The sequence below is a fragment of the Drosophila melanogaster genome, chromosome 3R (genome assembly GCF_000001215.4).
Source record: "Drosophila melanogaster chromosome 3R".
In the NCBI taxonomy this organism is placed as follows: Eukaryota; Metazoa; Arthropoda; class Insecta; order Diptera; family Drosophilidae; genus Drosophila; species Drosophila melanogaster.
This window is the reverse complement of record NT_033777.3, coordinates 6,748,227-6,766,945: the sequence shown is the minus strand read 5'-3', so window position 1 is coordinate 6,766,945 and position 18,719 is coordinate 6,748,227. Positions and strand designations below refer to the sequence as shown.

The window sequence follows — 18,719 nt, the reverse complement described above, 5'->3', positions numbered from 1 at the left end:
AGTGATGACATTCTTTTAGTTTTATTTGCTGAATATGTGTAGGTTCGTAAGTTTAAAAAGTTCGACAACATTTTTAATAAATGGTTTCTTTCTAACAAGGTTTTCTAATTATTTATTATTATATTATTATAATTATAATAATAATTATTATATATATTATAATAATATTATAATTATATTAGAATATATATATATGTATATATATATATATATATATATTATAATATATTTTATTTCGCTTATAACATTATATTTTATCAATATCTTTATAGTATTTTAAGGTCAGAGGATGCCGAAAAGCTTCTAGGATGTCATCACTGGTCCTAAGGTAACCATTTGACGGAACTGCGCAGGCGTTAACTCTGGCTTCACATCCGCCTCCATCAGGCTGGAATTCTCTGGTGGAGGTGGAACTGAAGTGGGCTCTCTTTGAAGCCTTTGTCGGGCTCCTTAGCCAGGCCTTACTGTTGCCATTTTCTGCGGCAGGGTGGCGGCAAGGAAAAACCCGATTTCCACCCCTAAACTGGCCAGAGTCTCACGTCTGGCGTTCCAATCGACTTTTGCCGACTCTCTCTCAGGGGAGGTTTTGGTCCGAAAATCAATAAAAGTCACGTCGACGTCCATGTTGCTCTGCTCCTGCCGCAGAGGCCTCAACCTCCGGCCCCGGCAGACAATGAAATGATGTCCTGGCCAAAGGACGACGGAATGGGAGGTCGGATGCGGGGCTGGGAGTTTCAGACGAGGACGCACGTGTTGTCCCTGGACTTCAGGCTCGAATGCGTGCGAGTAGCAGCAACAATACCAATTACAATAAAGACAGACATTTAGCCAGGATTCATTTCGAGGGGTGTCCGCAGGAAGGGAAGCCAGCAGGACATGTGAAAAAAGGAGCCAGGAGCGAGGATGAAAAATTTGCCAAATGTATTCCAGCAACGGGTTTCTAATGGAAACAATTAAGTCATTAGCAAGTGTTGATTTTAGTGAGCGATGAGCCGGGTTGGGGATTTAGTTAAACTAATGTGCTCCGGCCATAATGGAGTCCTTTGGGCACTCTGGACTGGATCCCCGCACAAGCTCCCGAATAGTTCATGTACCAGTGGCAGACCCAGCTCGTTGGACCGCCTTACAAATGCCTCGCATTTTTCTCAATTACAATGAACAACTTACATTCGGGTTCACTTTTCGCCACACAACCCACTCCGCATTTTGACCATGTGAGTGTTTACGTCAAGAGGTGAACAACTGACTGCCATTTTTTAACCATGATTGAAGAGTTAAACGCTGTGGCACTTTGAGCGGGCTCGGTTAACTTTTTGGCAAATGACTTCGGCAGCGTTAACCGTTGGAATACCAGCTCAGAATGGAGGTTACATGCTGTTTTTGGTGTCAAGGTGGGACCTTGCGGACTCAGATGGCAGCTTTAAGGAAGAAGATCTTGAAAGATCTGTTATTTAGGGTTTGGAAAGTGGCATCCAAAAAAGTTAATGGATTTTTAAAAGATTTGGATGTTCTAGCCATCATTCTAACGAAACTGTGGCTTTTAAAGTGTAAAGTTTGAATTGTTTATTGTTATAAATTAATAAGATCCATGGAGCATTGGGTGTTGTTTAGAAGTGATTAATTTTTCATTTATATCTGCACTTACCATATATTTTTAGATTCCCTCTCGATAAAACAATGAAATACTTTTGACAATGCCTTGTCTCCTGGCTTAGTTTTATTGAATGACAAACCCTTTAATTCGTTGCTTCAAGAGGTGTTTATTCTCTCATGGTATTTAACTTACACCGTATACAAGCCAACCCAACCACATAGGAAAAGACCGATTAAACTTTATCAGAGAACGTTATTTACTTAAGCATATTAATGTGTGTTTGCACAAGCCGACGGATGCAGAGCAAAATTCATAAGGCACAAGCGGTGGCTCGATCTCAAGTGTGTCCGAAAATAATGAAGTCTGAATGGGAGCTAATTGAATGAATCATTAATAATATAAACACAGACCGCATCCGGACTGGCGAATTGCCGAAAAAGCGAGACGAGAGGAGAAAGTGAGGGTTCCAGTCTTGTTGCGTGGGAATGGAAATCAGACGTTGAGGGCTTATTACGACAAGGAGGGCACTGGGATGACGGTCTGGAAGAGATGCAGTCGCGCATCGGCGTGTCCCAGCTTATTGGTGGCATTGCAGTAGTAGTCCCCAAAGTCCTCCTCGCCCACGCTATCGATGCGCAGCACAGAGGTTGTGGTTCCCGAGGAGGAGGCGGTGTTGGCCACCTCGTGGTGCCGGCTAGACTGCAGGGGCACGCCATTCTTGTGCCAAACTACAGTCGGAGCCGGGTAGCCCTGCACGGAGCACTCCAGCTCCGCGGAATGGGACACCATTTGGGCGATCTTGGGCCTCTGGACGGCAATCTGCGGACGGAACTCCACTTCGACCCGGATCAACCTCTTGTCCGGCTGGCCCTCTCCGTTCTGCGCGATGCAGTAGTAGCCGCCGCGATCCATCCGGTGCACGGAACGAATCCGGAGAGTTGGTTCGGCCAGCAAATGGCCACCGGCAGGCATCACTGCATTATGCTCGCGGGCCCAGGAGATCGTAGGCTTGGGAAAGCCATTGGCATGGCAGGTCAGCTCCAGATTCTGTCCCTCTGTCACCAGGGTGCTCTTGGGGGTGTTCTCCGCAATCACCGGCGGGGTCTTGATCTGCAGGCTCAGCTTCTTGGTCACCTTCTCCGTGGCCGAAACAAGCACCTGACACTCGTACGGACCCATGTCACTGACTTCGATGTTCTGAATGCGGAAGGTGTAAATGGCACTTCCGGTCTTGGGTCCTTCGGTGACCGTTACGTTGTACCGCTGGTCGGGCAGACTGAGGATATTCCGCATGGAGAGCACCACCGAGTTGGTGTCCGACTCGCTGGGACGCTTGGCCCAGCTCACCGAGAGCTGTCCCACCTCCTCCACGGTGCAGTTGAACTCCACAGAGTCGCCCACACTGGCCACCACGTCCTTGCTGATCTGGCTGATCACTGGGGCACTAAGCACCGAATCCAAGCTGATCGCAAGGCAGAATATAAGACCGATTAGAAGCCGCAGACGCGCCATGTCTGGTCTGTAAGAAATCAAAATAGATTTGAGATTTATTAGTGTATCACTTTATGTTGAGTCTTTTGATCGCGTTAGCCATTCTAAATATTTCGTATGTAATGGAGAACTGCCATTTTTAACCCATCTTCGAATTCAATATAATAAACTAAAACTAGGTTCAATTATAGAATAATAATTTAAAGGTCACAAGTATATCTTTAAAAGTATCTTTCAAAAGTAAATAAGAAGGAAAGAATTCTGCACACACACTCGTTTTGAAACATTTATAAGGCTTGTACACACTTTTCAGCTTTATCGTCTTATTTTAATATAATTCATACATTTCTGTTTATTTACAGGATGTTGCTGTTGATTTTGTGACTCTTTTTCCTCGACTATCTCTCAGTTCAATGTGGGTTCAATGCGCTTCACTTCGCGTTCGGGACTCGACTGAATTGAAAGAGGCGACCGAGCTCGGCTCAAAAATCCGTATCTCTGCTGAGGTTCTGAGAATCGGGTTCTTATTTTTGTATTCTTCCTGACGCGCCGACGTCGATGGCTCGGTTTCTCAAGGAAAGTCCCGAAATTTGTACACCGCGAGAATGAAGCAGATAGACACCATTATGATTGATTACCGCGGCTGTGTCTAGACAACGTTGCTTCTTAATGGATACACTGGTAAAAACGGAGATAACTTAGTTTTCCGATATATCAATACTTATTTTTTTTTTTAATGAATAGCCAGGTAAACGAAATCAATTTGATTTAAAATTAATTTTTTTGTAGTTAAGGATGTGAAAAAAGATTTTAAATGGCAGTGTTTAGTAAATAGTTTAAAATTTAGTAAAAAAAATAGTTTACCTTTTATTATATTGCATATTTTTTAATAATTAGTAACAGCTTTTTTCAGTGTATTTGCCGATGAAGAAGTCATCGACGTTTTGGATCTTATCACCCCTCGGTTATGTACATTGTCGCCTTCACAGTATTTGTATCTGTGTTTGTTCAGTATCTCTATCTGTATTTTGTATCTGTGTTTGCATTTTAGTTCGTATTTAAATTGTTTACTTGTGCGTGAGTTTGACTTCGGGCTCAGTTATCAATGCACTTTCCTTCTGGTCTTTAATTGATTTGTTTTGCTGCTCGCTGCTGTTGTTTATGCCTCTGCCTGTGGCCCTCCTGCCCCGCCCACTTGACAGCCCCCGCCCCAAGATAAGCGGTCAGTTGCAAAAACAAAGCGCCAGCGAAAGCGGCCGCAGGCGAACTGAGAGACCGCGTGCGAAATTCAAATTCAAATTCGTGCCGCCATTTGGCCATAAACGTTTCGGGGTTCGTGGAAGGACAATAAAAGGAGCAGCGGCGGGGTGGGAAAGTTGGAACTCTACCCATTTGTGTGATTTATGGCATGGCGCACTACTTTCCGCTGGCGGCTAACAACAACAGCAACGATTACGAGCGGTCCCTGGAATATCCTAGCCGCTCTGGAAATGCCAGCGATCCCAGCGCCGTCTCATTAGTGCTGTCTCTTTTGCGCCGGAGCAGGGGCGCATGCGCGAAAAGGCAAAAACAACGGGGTGGTGTACAAGGCATTGGGTGGAACTTGAATCGAGTCCTGGTTCAGCCATGCTGGGAAATTCTGAAGGATATTTAAAGAGCAGTATTCGGGAAATTTGGGTACCTTTAACTTGGCTGTTCGTAGAAATTTCTTTACACGGCTGAAGGTTAATATGTGTACTCACAGCATACGAGGATAGGAAACGTCGAAATATAACATAGTCTATATTGATTATATTTGTGTATATATATTGATGTGTTTAATATGTGTCTGGATCTCGATCAATTAGTTCCTATGGCAGATGATTTAAGGATTAAATGTGGTCAAAGGCCGTTTGATGTGCAAAATTTCACTTGTTGTATAAGCACCGAACCATTCGAAAACTTTCTGCTGCCCAAACGCATTTAATTTTCATATTTCCAGCCTGATTCCTGATCAGCCCCGGGCCAAGTTTCCCCCTAAAACCCATCGAGGTTAACCCGGCTTTACTCTGCGAGATGATTGATGACGACGCTGTCTGTCTGGCGAAGAAATTCCCCCGAAGAGCGACGAAACTATGGCCACAGTTTCTGGAAAATTAAATCACATCTTAAATCGTTTCGGTGACTTCTGCTGAAATGAGGCCGTTCCCATGGGAGGACAACTGCATCTGTCGTCCGAACTTGGACCCCCGCACTCTCACTCGTACTGCCCATCTGCCGGAATCCTCGTCGCTGAGTGCACATTCGAATCAGATAATTGTAAATTGTGTAAAATAATAAATTTCCAGTTAACTATCAACGGACCGCATAGGGCGCTTCTATTCCGTCCCTTTCTCGCTGCCCACTGACGGCTCTCCTTGTCCTCAGCTGCATCCCGGCAGCGTCATTATGACCATTGCGGCGATGCCTCTTGGATGCAGGTTCAGGTCCTGGTCCAGGTCCTGGCAGGTCCGGCTGCTTCATGCAACGCTCGACTTGGCCCGACCGAACTGGACACACACCGAAACCGAACGAAAGAGACGGCTAGACGGCGTGCGACAGAGAGGGCTGCCGCTCGCATTCAGGCGCAAGCGGATCCAAAACAGAAAATGTCAAATTTTGTAATTTATTACCCGAATCCTGTTTCTGTCAGTGACTCTTTGGGTGTTTCGCTTCAGCAGCGGCACACACGGGGGCATTCAGCATTCAGGGTCGCCGAGCGGGGAAGGGAGAAGTCCTTTGTCACACACTGCGTCTGAATTTGTGGCCCAGTTCCGCACAGTGGTATCTAGCAGATACTTTTTGTAATATTTGTAAGAATGCACAGAACTTCGTTACATTCAGAGATTTCTAGTTTCTAGTCAGATGACTAAATACAATATTATGTGTCAAAGTAATTAATTTTGTTTTTGAATAAATTTCTAAAATATCAGCTTGCCTTTAACGTAAATATAGCCTTTTCTACCTATCTTTATCTGATATAAAAAAGTAGCATTTGAAATGCTGTTGTTGCAATGGTATCGAATTGGTATTAAAGCTCTGGCCCTGTTTAATTTGTATTTGTAGTCAGAGCAACCACTGTACCTTTGTGTGTATCCTTGGGCTTTGCCTATGCGAACGTATTTTGTTTGCCTTTTGGCTGCACTCCGACTCCGTCGACTGGAGTGTCTGTGAATTGACTTTTGTTGCCAGTTGGCAGCGGCAGAAGCAGCAAAGCCCGGCCAACAGCAACAAGCTCCTGCCAGATCCCAAAAGCAAACACGACAATTATTTGGCAAATGTCATTAAAAAATATTTCACTTAAGGCCTTGCGACACTTGCTTAAAGGTCAACTGGCTCGTTGGGTGTGTTTTAAAATGTTAAAGCTTGGGCCAATGCACTGAGCAACTTAATGCTTGTAGATATTTACACAATATTCTTCAACGCTAAACATATCGAATTTTCCAAATATGGAGCCTGAAAATAATAATTGCCAATCCTAGCTTAACATCAGAAATGAGTAGAACAACTTAAAAAAAATTAACAAAAGAATCGAACGCTACAGCTAATTAACTCGACAACTGGTTACCTTTTATTCTTCTAATACATTTTATAATGCACTGCCTAACAGGTACATATAGCAAGCACTATATGCTGTCTTACAAAACGATTATATGATATTTTCTTTCGTACGTAGCCGTTTGAGATCATTTGGAAAAACAAACTCGATCTCCACCATCCTTATTCTTTGTCCCAAGTCCTTATATATCTCGCGATACTAAGATTGAATAATGTAGTTATTAATAGCGGAAGTATGTAACAGAATAAACTACAAAGTGCACATTTTGTTCAATTCAGGCTGGACTGGACTGGAGCATATTAATATTATAATATTAACAAAAATTCAAATTAAACATTCGACACTTGTCTAATTGATTCCTAAATTTGGGGTGCCTGTTTGTTAATTAAATGTTAATATTATGAAGTTCCAAACAGAGCAAAGAGTTTAAGTTTAATTGGTTCTACTTATTTGTTACAATATTCAAGCTTTTTTTTATTATTATTCTCAAATGCAAATCTCTACAAATAAATAAACCTCCGACGTTTTAGAACATTCACCTTTTGTCAGTGAGCACAACCTTTCAATACAGCCCGACAGGGGGCTCTCTACTGCTGTCTCTTCACGCCCCCTGGTGAAAACGCTGTGCACTCAATCGGTTTGCAGCTTTGCCGTACTGTTCGATTAAAAACTTTTAAATTAGAGGCAAACATTTAAAAATAAAATGTCCAAATATTTGTCTAAAATGTATTGTAGACGCTTATTGATTTTTAAATTACTCAAAAGAATGAACATCGAGGGAGGGCCGCCAATTGTGCCATCTCTACATCTCTTCGCTCATCCCTAAATAACGGCACTCTGCAGATGCGAAGCAGTGGATCGCAAAAACGCAAAATGTGGGCGAAATAAGTTCGCGAGCGTCTCGAAAGTAACCGGTTACTGAAAATACAAGAAAGTTTCCACACTCCTTTGCCATTTTTCCGCGCGGCGCTTGGAAATTCGTAAAGATAACGCGGCGGAGTGTTTGGGGAAAATGGCGCAACCGCCGCCAGATCAAAACTTTTACCATCATCCGCTGCCCCACACGCACACACATCCGCATCCGCACTCCCATCCGCATCCGCACTCGCATCCGCACCCACATCACCAACATCCGCAGCTTCAGTTGCCGCCACAATTCCGAAATCCCTTCGATTTGGTGAGTTCCCATCGCAGCAGAGAAGGGCTCTTGTCCCAGGAAAGCTACAGTACAGATTCCCTATGGTGAACAAACAACCAGTGCGATCACTGATGACCATAAACATTTATTGAGCCGCAGCAAATGTGTTTCTAGAACATAGGGCGAAATCTTCTATTATCTTGTTTGTGACTTTTAAAGTATCGTAGCAGAATCTAAAAACCAATTGATATTATTAATCGTTACAGTTAGTATAGTATATAATTGTATATGAATTGTGGGGCATCATGTTATTAGTGATTTGCCGAAATGTTCTAAAAGGTGTTTCATTGAAATGGACGAATGTTAAACCTGTTGCACTCACACCGACAATCAGTAATGTCTATTTTTCAAAAGCCACATCTATGGCCACTGGGTATACATTATTGACTTTATACACTTCATACAACATATTTTCTAAAACAAGCATTGTTGTCCTGCATGATGATTAGTGAAAGTAATATTGCAAGATTCGGTCCCCGAAGCGAATCGTCCTTTCACGTTTTTATATAAAGACAGTGTACCCCTTGATTCTTTGAAGCTTTTCGATGAGCGAACGGGAGCGATAAACTACAACTACATACGTCCGTATCTGCCCAACCAGATGCCCAAGCCAGGTGAGCTCAAAGCCAACAAAGTCAGCCATCGTCTTATCAGATGTCTTTCCCTCAGAGGAGCTGCCCGACTCTCTGGTGATGCGGCGACCACGTCGCACCCGCACCACTTTTACCAGCTCTCAAATAGCAGAGCTGGAGCAGCACTTTCTGCAGGGACGATACCTCACAGCCCCCCGACTTGCGGATCTGTCAGCGAAACTAGCCCTGGGCACAGCCCAGGTGAAGATATGGTTTAAGAACCGTCGGCGTCGTCACAAGATCCAATCGGATCAGCACAAGGACCAGTCCTACGAGGGGATGCCTCTCTCGCCGGGTATGAAACAGAGCGATGGCGATCCCCCCAGCTTGCAGACTCTTAGCTTGGGTGGAGGAGCCACGCCCAACGCTTTGACTCCGTCACCCACGCCCTCAACGCCCACTGCACACATGACGGAGCACTACAGCGAGTCATTCAACGCCTACTACAACTACAATGGAGGCCACAATCACGCCCAGGCCAATCGTCACATGCACATGCAGTATCCTTCCGGAGGGGGGCCAGGACCTGGGTCGACCAATGTCAATGGCGGCCAGTTCTTCCAGCAGCAGCAGGTCCATAATCACCAGCAGCAACTGCACCACCAGGGCAACCACGTGCCGCACCAGATGCAGCAGCAGCAACAGCAGGCTCAGCAGCAGCAATACCATCACTTTGACTTCCAGCAAAAGCAAGCCAGCGCCTGTCGCGTCCTGGTCAAGGACGAACCGGAGGCCGACTACAACTTCAACAGCTCGTACTACATGCGATCGGGAATGTCTGGCGCCACTGCATCGGCATCCGCTGTGGCCCGAGGCGCTGCCTCGCCGGGCTCCGAGGTCTACGAGCCATTAACACCCAAGAATGACGAAAGTCCGAGTCTGTGTGGCATCGGCATCGGCGGACCTTGCGCCATCGCCGTTGGCGAGACGGAGGCGGCCGACGACATGGACGACGGAACGAGCAAGAAGACGACGCTACAGGTCAGGCATGAGTCCACAACCTTTTTTGATCTCTTGATTCTGAGTGTGGCGTTTATAAATTGAAGCTTTAAGCTTTGTAACTTTCAAACTGTCTGGTTTGAGATGTTATTCTGAAAGTACTTCTATTTCCGATCGATGAGATTTGGGAGTTCTCCAATATTTAACATTTAACTTATTAAGTTTTTGTTTTCTAAATTAGACATGGCATTTCTGAAAGGGAAGTACAAGTGTTAAAGATGTATTTTAATATAGAATTTGTATCAAAGGTTAAGATTTCAACCGTTTGAAAGCCCTTAGTTTTCAGGGTTTTTTACTTTTTTATTCATGTAATCACTCTTAATACACTGCAAGTTAAAATAGCATTTCTTTGACCAGAAAAATAAGATCTATGCATTTTAAAAGTGAAAACAGACTCATATGCTGATGAACATTTTTAGCTATAAATTGTAACAATAATTTAGCAATTTCAATCGAATTTATTTATGTTCTAAATGCGTTCGCTCTCTCCCTAGATCTTGGAGCCTTTGAAGGGTCTGGACAAGAGCTGCGACGATGGCAGTAGCGACGACATGAGCACCGGAATAAGAGCCTTAGCAGGAACCGGAAATCGTGGAGCGGCATTTGCCAAATTTGGCAAGCCTTCGCCCCCACAAGGCCCTCAGCCGCCCCTCGGAATGGGGGGCGTGGCCATGGGCGAATCGAACCAATATCAATGCACGATGGATACGATAATGCAAGCGTATAATCCCCATCGGAACGCCGCGGGCAACTCGCAGTTTGCCTACTGCTTCAATTAGCCTGGATGAGAGGCGTGTTAGAGAGTTTCATTAGCTTTAGGTTAACCACTGTTGTTCCTGATTGTACAAATACCAAGTGATTGTAGATATCTACGCGTAGAAAGTTAGGTCTAGTCCTAAGATCCGTGTAAATGGTTCCCAGGGAAGTTTTATGTACTAGCCTAGTCAGCAGGCCGCACGGATTCCAGTGCATATCTTAGTGATACTCCAGTTAACTCTATACTTTCCCTGCAATACGCTATTCGCCTTAGATGTATCTGGGTGGCTGCTCCACTAAAGCCCGGGAATATGCAACCAGTTACATTTGAGGCCATTTGGGCTTAAGCGTATTCCATGGAAAGTTATCGTCCCACATTTCGGAAATTATATTCCGAGCCAGCAAGAAAATCTTCTCTGTTACAATTTGACATAGCTAAAAACTGTACTAATCAAAATGAAAAATGTTTCTCTTGGGCGTAATCTCATACAATGATTACCCTTAAAGATCGAACATTTAAACAATAATATTTGATATGATATTTTCAATTTCTATGCTATGCCAAAGTGTCTGACATAATCAAACATTTGCGCATTCTTTGACCAAGAATAGTCAGCAAATTGTATTTTCAATCAATGCAGACCATTTGTTTCAGATTCGGAGATTTTTTGCTGCCAAACGGAATAACTATCATAGCTCACATTCTATTTACATCACTAAGAAGAGCATTGCAATCTGTTAGGCCTCAAGTTTAATTTTAAAATGCTGCACCTTTGATGTTGTCTCTTTAAGCTTTGTATTTTTAATTACGAAAATATATAAGAACTACTCTACTCGGGTAAATTGTGACTAACTACACATAACTACATACTTAGCCCATATTTCCGTCCCTTTCTAGAATGAACGAAAACAGTATCTGGTTTTCCCGAAAATCTTATGAATTTAAAAATGCACTTTATTGCACATACTCACACATGCCTGCCATAAAATATGATTCGCGATTTTTCCGCGAACACCCGCGGATCATAAAACATTTGCACCAGCTGCCTGTGTTTATTCACCTACCTGAAACCCATACTCTTATCGCCTGATCCTCGCGCGGTCGCACTATTTAGGTAGACACTGTACAGGCAGCACTCGCGGGGCGCCGCCAGGCAACTTGTTGCCCCTATTTTCTTTGATATAAGTTTTGGGAAATCCAGAAGTCCAATAACGGGGCCTATATGAACGAATATTGATTGGGTTTCTCCCAGTTATAGAGTTTTTATTGATCTTGGGCGCGTTTTAGTAGGTGGATTATGGATGTCCTGGGAAAACCAAGCTCTGAATCCATTCTTACTTATCACAAGACTTGTTTTCCTGTGCCCTTCATCACACCTAGTTTAACTACTATAATTAATAAACTACTTTTTAATCCGCCATTTATGAAGATAATTTATAGCATCTATGCATCTTTCAAATATCGCGAGATATCGCAAAGTATTCATAAATTAGTTTTTTATTGATATTGTAAAGCTTTTTAATTTGGTTCAGGTTTTTATTGTAAATACTTTTCACAATTGTGCACAGTGACCCATTAACATGGTTGCGATATTAACTTAAGACTTAAACAAGTTAATTAAGAGTTTTAGCACTTCTTTTCAAAAGATCATGTTTTAATTATGTTTTTAAATGAATCTTTTCGACAATTCTAAAAATATTATTTCGAAAATGTTAATTTTCATATATAACCTAAGTAAAGATATTTTCAACTGTACCTCACTCTCGCCGCGACATTTCCACACGGTTATCCTGTTATGACTTTTCCTTTGTTCCAACGTATTTTTAGCGAATTCTCGGAAGGAGAAAATCCGATAGCGCCAGTAATAAAATTTGCGAACAATTCCCTAGTTCGAGGACTGAGGATGGGAAGGCCTATGGACCGGAGACCCGAGACAGATTCGCATTCGCCGCGTCGGAGACTTGAGCATATACTCCTTGGAAACAAGCAGAGCCATAAACTGTCCAAATCGAGCATGAAACCCCGAGGAGCATCCTTTCTCACAGCGCTGCTTTCATTGCATTATGAGGATAATTGCGGACGGCGAGCGACCAAAAGCCGCGACAACAGCTTCGGTTTCACTTTCAGCGCCGCCACCGGAGGCTCTTTCAACAGGTGCTACAAGTTGGACAACAATCGCCTCGGATCTCCGATCATCATCAGCCCGTCTACCTGGCGAGACTCCGGCTCTTGCGGCCCAGGAACCCTGGAACTGTCTCTCACGCAACGCCAGATCCTGGCAGGATTTCGATCAAAACAAGCCTCTAGATTGCCCATTGCCAATGGCCGGGAGTCGTCGGACTTGGCTAGTCTCCGAGGTGCCAGTCGGGCAGTCCAGCGACGAAGGGATTTACGACTCGCGGCTTAGGCAAATTTTTTCGCAACGATGCGTCGGCGGAATTGACCTGTTATGTCGTCTACCTACAAGCCCTCCTATATAAGCATGATGTTTGCTTAGGACGACAGATCATTCCACTTTTGACAGCTCACTCGGCAGTACCAGAAAAAATATGTCATCCGTCATGCACTACTATCCAGTTCACCAGGCTAAAGTCGGCTCCTATTCAGCAGATCCTTCCGAGGTTAAATACAGTGATGTGAGTACTCAGATCAAAAATCGAATATCAGCAATAAACTAATTAGTTGTTTACCCGCTTTCAGTTGATCTATGGTCATCATCACGATGTTAACCCCATCGGTCTGCCTCCCAACTACAATCAGATGAACTCCAACCCCACCACCCTCAACGATCACTGCTCCCCGCAGCATGTGCATCAGCAGCATGTGTCATCGGACGAGAATCTGCCATCTCAGCCCAACCACGACTCGCAGAGGGTGAAGCTTAAGCGATCACGGACTGCCTTCACCAGTGTCCAACTGGTGGAACTTGAGAACGAGTTCAAGAGCAACATGTACTTGTACAGGACGCGCAGGATTGAGATTGCTCAGCGCTTGTCCCTGTGCGAACGCCAGGTGAAGATCTGGTTCCAGAACCGACGAATGAAGTTCAAGAAGGACATACAAGGTCACCGCGAGCCCAAGTCCAACGCCAAGTTGGCTCAACCCCAGGCTGAGCAGAGTGCCCACCGAGGCATAGTGAAGCGCCTCATGTCCTACTCCCAGGATCCCAGGGAGGGCACAGCGGCAGCAGAAAAGCGTCCTATGATGGCAGTGGCTCCTGTGAATCCAAAGCCAGACTATCAAGCCAGCCAGAAAATGAAGACCGAAGCATCAACCAACAACGGCATGTGCTCCAGCGCCGACCTCAGCGAGATCTTGGAGCATCTGGCTCAAACTACAGCTGCACCACAGGTCAGCACTGCCACATCTAGCACAGGAACATCTACCAACTCGGCTTCTAGCTCCTCTTCGGGCCACTATTCCTACAACGTGGATTTGGTTCTGCAGAGCATCAAGCAGGATTTGGAGGCAGCGGCCCAGGCTTGGTCCAAGTCTAAATCCGCGCCTATCCTGGCCACTCAATCCTGGCATCCCAGTTCCCAAAGTCAGGTCCCCACGAGCGTGCATGCGGCTCCCTCGATGAATCTGTCGTGGGGCGAGCCTGCTGCCAAGTCGAGAAAGCTGAGCGTTAATCACATGAACCCGTGCGTAACCTCCTACAATTATCCCAACTAATTTTGAGTTAAAAAAGTTATACTAAGTTTTACTATAAATTTTTGTTGGAGCTAAGCAACCGTCTCTGGCCCTTGGACGAAAAATTCTAACCGAACTCAGTGACAAAAGCCATGAATATTCTTAAATTATCGTGAAGTTTAACCATTTTTTTAATAGATATATTAAAATATGCCTCTGTATTGCAACCATAGTTAATAAACTAAAATTCAAATAATACAAAATGATATTTTCTTCACTTTAAAATAATTATTCGATCGATTTCTTAAATGACTCCTTGTTGCTTGCTGTACAACTTTTATAAAACTTTGCTTTAGTTACAATCCATTTAGTATCCTTAAGACCACTCCAATCCAAAGTGGACACTTGGCTTCTGAAAAGGAGAAACCAAGGAAAGAAAGGAGAGGAGAGGAGAGGGGTTAATTTTTAGCATTTAGCTAGTGTCCCAGTTGTCTTCGGTTTCACTTTTGCATTTAATGTCCCATTGCGGGCGACTTGAGGTCAAGTCGAGGAATTTCCATTGCATCGCCCATCTATTAGGGCCCAGAAAAGTGTCAACCGCATTAACTCGGACAGGTCCAGCCCCTTCCCCTTCTCCATTCCCATTCCCAATCCGGATTCGGATCCGGATCCAGGTTCAGTTTCAGTTACAGCGGGTTCCGTTGGTCATCTTGAGCGGCGGACATGGAGTGTTAGGATTTGATTTATGGACATTTAACCGCACACATTACTTGCTACTGGCTGCGGCGGCTGTCCAGCGTCTTGCAGCGCGGAAATGCGGCACTCAGCCTCAGCTCCAAGGAATTTCCACCAGCCCATCCATCCCTTTGGTCCTTGGTGCGGGCCCTTAGGTGTGGTGTGGTATGGTGTGGAGTGCTGTGTGTGTGTGGCAAATTGCTTCCCCTGGGAGGAAATTGTCGCTCGCACTTGCCACGGCCAAAGGACTCACAGGACGTGCACTTCGAAAAATAATAGTGCAGTGAGAGCTATTTACAAATATTGACATAATAACGAACATTTATAATTGTCCAAAATGTATATTTTGCTATACAATTGAACTAGAACTAAACTTGTATTATTAAGTATCATTTCAATTCATTAGTTGGGTCACTTTTTAGGAATTACACATTTTCTTATGAGAAGTTTAAATTACTTTTATTTCGGAGCTGACGCGGAACACATTTGATGACATGATTGGGTCCATCCTAGAATAATAAATAAATTTTTAAAGTGTACCCATGTGGAAGTCAGTGGCCAAAGGGGAGGACCTTGCACAGGGTGTGAATCCTTGGAATTTTCATGCGCGTCGTTGACATTTCCTGACATGTGGTCCGGTTCGCCTCGGTTCTGGCCTGGTTCTGGTTTTGGTTTGGTTTTGACTCGACCTGCCCTCGCCGGGAGCATGTCCTACACATGTTTGGGTGCTGCCATAATGAATATAGATACCGCATTGGAGGAGCGTGGGCGTGGCTAATCGCCCGGCAATCAGAGGCAGCTAATCAAACTCGCATAAAAAGCGAACAGCAGGAACAAGTAAACAACTCCACGCGGCCAGCTTCAATTACGCGAAATGCCAATGTAATAAACATGTCCGACAGCACAGCGCAGATTGTTCCCATTGCTCGAGTGGCCAATTCCTGAGCTCAATCACTCGCTCAGCAGCGGCAACATTGCGGTTTTATTAGCCGGAATAGCGAATTGGCAGCCGGAGCCCTTGGCCCGGAGGCGGGAATCCGGAGCCTTGATGACAACGACATGGCCGCAGTCGCGGCCTGGTCATAACAATAAATTCAGCGGCCGCAACGGAGGCTGGGCGAAAAGCATTTCAAATTGTTTCTTGTTAATTAAATTAAATATTCACTTCACACTCCCCGATGCCCAACCGCAGCGTTTTGTAATTAGATTGAATCTATAATTTTTATGGCTAATCGCCTCTCGAAAGCGCTTGGCTCTCAAGCAAGCTCATCCCACTCTTCAGCAATGAGTTTTGGATTCGCGACCAGGACGCGAAACCCAAGTGCTTGGACTCCTTGCGACAGCCGAGCGAAATGTATTTTGTGTGCAAATGAAATGTCCTCGCTGAGGAATTTCTGCGGTGAAAGTTAATTAAGCGGGTAAAATAAGTTTAATGCATCGTTTTGAGGTCTAAATCGAAAAGTTTTAACTTACATTTTTTGAGTTAGTCTCAAAAATTTTTTAAATTTATTTGCCTATGAACATTTTTGCTTTCGAAATTCATTTAAACCCAGTACAGCATCATTTGTAAATAATAAAAACCCACCAAAAGGCTACCCATTCGCATTTGACTCATCCTTTTCGGCAATCCTCAGCCCAACGGTTTTAGCTCCAATTTGGATATTTTTGGCACGTTTAAACGTTATGACATTTCACAGACGTGTTAGTCCCTCAACGCCAACGGTATGGCCAACACCTGTCGTATAAACAAATCGTGCTGGGCCAGAAAAACCTTGTGTCCATTCCACACATGTTGGTGTGTACTGTTGGCCCAAAAAATGTGCACATACTCGTATAGTTAACAGCAGGCACGGGAAGCGCTTCTTATTCTGTATTCCACGACAGATTGTGAAAGCGTGAAAAAAATCACTTCAAAATTTGAATGCCATTTGCCAAGGAACGGGCCGATGGTAGTGAGTGGAGTATCCTGTGCCCCAAACTGAGATTGTTGGGCTTACAATAGGGTTTTCGTTGTGCCCAAACGAGGTGTGAGCCGTGATGTTGCGAGCATCTGTTGCTTAACTTATTTCATCTCTACAGCGGTGTCTATAATTCTGTATGAATGGGTGTCTCACTGGTAGGTCAGTCTAACTATTTATACTTTATCAGTTTAAACGTAATGTATATCTAAAAACAAGTATCCATTCCATATTAAATCCACCCCAAAACAATTAAGTTTCTGCCACAAGGTAATGTTTGCAATGGTTTTTATCAGTAAATAAATTGATTTAGGTGCATAAATGATCAAATAAAATTTTAAATTTCTTTGGATACGATAAAATAAACTCTATTGCATAGGGTGATAGATTGGTTTCTGGGCAATCAAACGGACTCGGTGGCTCTTTATTTTCCCATAATTTGTAACTGAGGCAGATACTCAATCCCCATCTCGGCGAGCTGTGCCCATTTCACGGATAATTCGGGCATTTCCTCAACCCTCTCCCTCCCAACAGCTGATACGCATACGCAGCATATGCAAGTGACCGCCCATCTGTAGGGTTGGCCGTATTTATGGCCCGTTGGCTGGTGTATTTTTCATCGGTCTAAAACCCATAATTAAATTACGTGGAATTCATTTATAACAATTACGTCGAAATGGCAATCTATGCTGATGATGCCGCCAGGCGGCGAGTTTCTGCCGCAAGGAGCGTACCAACTTTTGCTAACCAACAACGAAATTCGTGCGCAATAAAAAATGCGGTGCGTCATGTGAGCAATTTGGTGTCGTTGTCGTTTGTCCATTTGCTGGTTTGGTGGCAGGAGCGAAATGGTGCCACAACCAGTTCAGGCTCCTTCTGCCGCACTGCAATTATTTATCCCCATGCACACTGCCCCGCCCCTTCCCTGCTAACGTGGCCAAGAGAGCCCGGCGCCTAAGCATGTCCATGTCCGGTTGCCGCGTGTGTGCCAGTGTGTGTGTGTGTGTGAACCGGCTCCTAAATGCCTGGCCCACACGACGCAGACACATATCCGCCACCCAGCTCTCGGTCGCCAGGATCCTTTTCACCACACCGCCACCCCACACCCCATGCACCAATGCAGGTAATGTGCCAGCGACATGCACTTCCAGGTGAACCGTGGGTGCGGAAGCAGGGGGCTACACATGCACTGCGCGAAAATTATTTATAATGGCAATTTTTTATTATTATCAATATTCATAACAGTATTAAATGTCACCATTTTAATTGAGTTTCCATGGCAAGATAACCAATTCAGCGAGCTTGGCCTCAGAGTTCGATAAACCCAAACTTCGAAATAGCATCATTAGACAAATGCCTTCATTTTTGATTAACTTCTGTTTAACGAATAAAATAATAATAAACCATTTAAAGAATTGCTTAATATCGCTTCGTATTGCTTATGTAATATTGATTCGTTCTATAGTTCTCAGATTTATTAGAAAACTGTACCATAAGGTTTATATGTATAATAATATATAATATATTAAAGTCGCTTATTGCGAATGTTTATATTTTATATATGTATAAATTATATTTAATACTCTAAAGTCTAGTGTAAAAATCTATATCCAAAAATAATTTATACCGAAATATATAATAATACAAATAATAAAAATACGTTTTATCTTTATAACACTATCAAATTTTTTTTGCTGAGTGTAAAGGCTTTTCGTTGCGCAAAGGGAGGTTTGAGGGGACAAGTTTCAGTTGTGTTGAGATTGCGGCTCTACTATTATTAGACGCCATTATGTTTTATAGACTATAATTGATCCTTTGAGCCAAGCTGAGCTCAACATGCATTTGTGCATTTCTTTATCTTACAAATTGTATGAGATTAAATGAAAAGTAATGTGAGCGTGAGACGAGTATGGCTATCAGCCAGAGTGCTAGTAACAGGGTGTGCAGGTGTGTGTTTCTATGCACCCATAATCATGTAAACGGATTCAACGCAAATTACTGGCAAAACCAAAAAAATTAAATAAAGTCATCATGATTCTGCTTTCGCTACAATAAAAGCTTTTGATCATAGTTTAAAAATTGAAAAAATTCTGCCCCAATCTTTGGAATGCAGCTATACAAGTTGCTTAGTATTATTTGATTACA

General features: G+C 43.8%; 3 protein-coding genes and 2 long non-coding RNA genes across 12 annotated transcripts; 3 read left to right on the top strand and 2 right to left on the bottom strand.

Annotated features, from left to right (window-relative positions):
- Positions 1-236: 236 nt before the first annotated feature.
- Positions 237-1,461, bottom strand: lncRNA:CR44930 (long non-coding RNA:CR44930). Its single transcript, NR_125087.1, has one exon. It is a non-coding gene; the product is annotated as a long non-coding RNA:CR44930 (long non-coding RNA).
- Positions 1,462-1,684: 223 nt separating this feature from the next.
- Positions 1,685-4,353, bottom strand: Ama (Amalgam). 3 transcript variants are annotated; one of them, NM_169160.1, is made up of 2 exons: positions 3,950-4,353; positions 1,685-3,113 (listed from the first exon to the last, which is right to left on the bottom strand). In NM_169160.1, the coding sequence occupies exons 1-2, from the start codon at positions 3,964-3,966 to the stop codon at positions 2,105-2,107; spliced, it is 1,026 nt and encodes a 341-aa protein (NP_731114.2). In that variant the 5' UTR covers positions 3,967-4,353; the 3' UTR covers positions 1,685-2,104. The 3 variants fall into 3 exon arrangements, with proteins under 3 accessions (NP_731114.2, NP_476579.1, NP_788589.1); NM_057231.4 differs by lacking the exon at positions 3,950-4,353 and adding an exon at positions 3,430-3,542; NM_176412.2 differs by lacking the exon at positions 3,950-4,353 and adding an exon at positions 3,446-3,542.
- lncRNA:CR45593 (long non-coding RNA:CR45593) lies at positions 3,468-5,433 on the top strand. Of its 2 annotated transcripts, NR_125085.1 has the most exons (2): positions 3,468-3,766; positions 5,067-5,433. It is a non-coding gene; the product is annotated as a long non-coding RNA:CR45593 (long non-coding RNA). The 2 variants fall into 2 exon arrangements; NR_125086.1 differs by lacking the exon at positions 3,468-3,766 and having other exon boundaries at positions 4,327-5,433.
- Positions 5,434-7,479: 2,046 nt separating this feature from the next.
- bcd (bicoid) lies at positions 7,480-11,104 on the top strand. 5 transcript variants are annotated; one of them, NM_169157.3, is made up of 4 exons: positions 7,480-7,839; positions 8,399-8,474; positions 8,530-9,473; positions 9,986-11,104. In NM_169157.3, the coding sequence occupies exons 1-4, from the start codon at positions 7,675-7,677 to the stop codon at positions 10,268-10,270; spliced, it is 1,470 nt and encodes a 489-aa protein (NP_731111.1). In that variant the 5' UTR covers positions 7,480-7,674; the 3' UTR covers positions 10,271-11,104. The 5 variants fall into 5 exon arrangements, with proteins under 5 accessions (NP_731111.1, NP_788587.1, NP_788588.1 ...); NM_176410.3 differs by having other exon boundaries at positions 8,515-9,473; NM_176411.3 differs by having other exon boundaries at positions 8,377-8,474.
- Positions 11,105-12,751: 1,647 nt separating this feature from the next.
- Positions 12,752-14,082, top strand: zen (zerknullt). The gene is made up of 2 exons (NM_057445.3): positions 12,752-12,884; positions 12,949-14,082. Exons 1-2 carry the CDS (start codon positions 12,798-12,800, stop codon positions 13,921-13,923), a joined length of 1,062 nt encoding a protein of 353 aa, NP_476793.1. The 5' UTR covers positions 12,752-12,797; the 3' UTR covers positions 13,924-14,082.
- Positions 14,083-18,719: the final 4,637 nt, after the last annotated feature.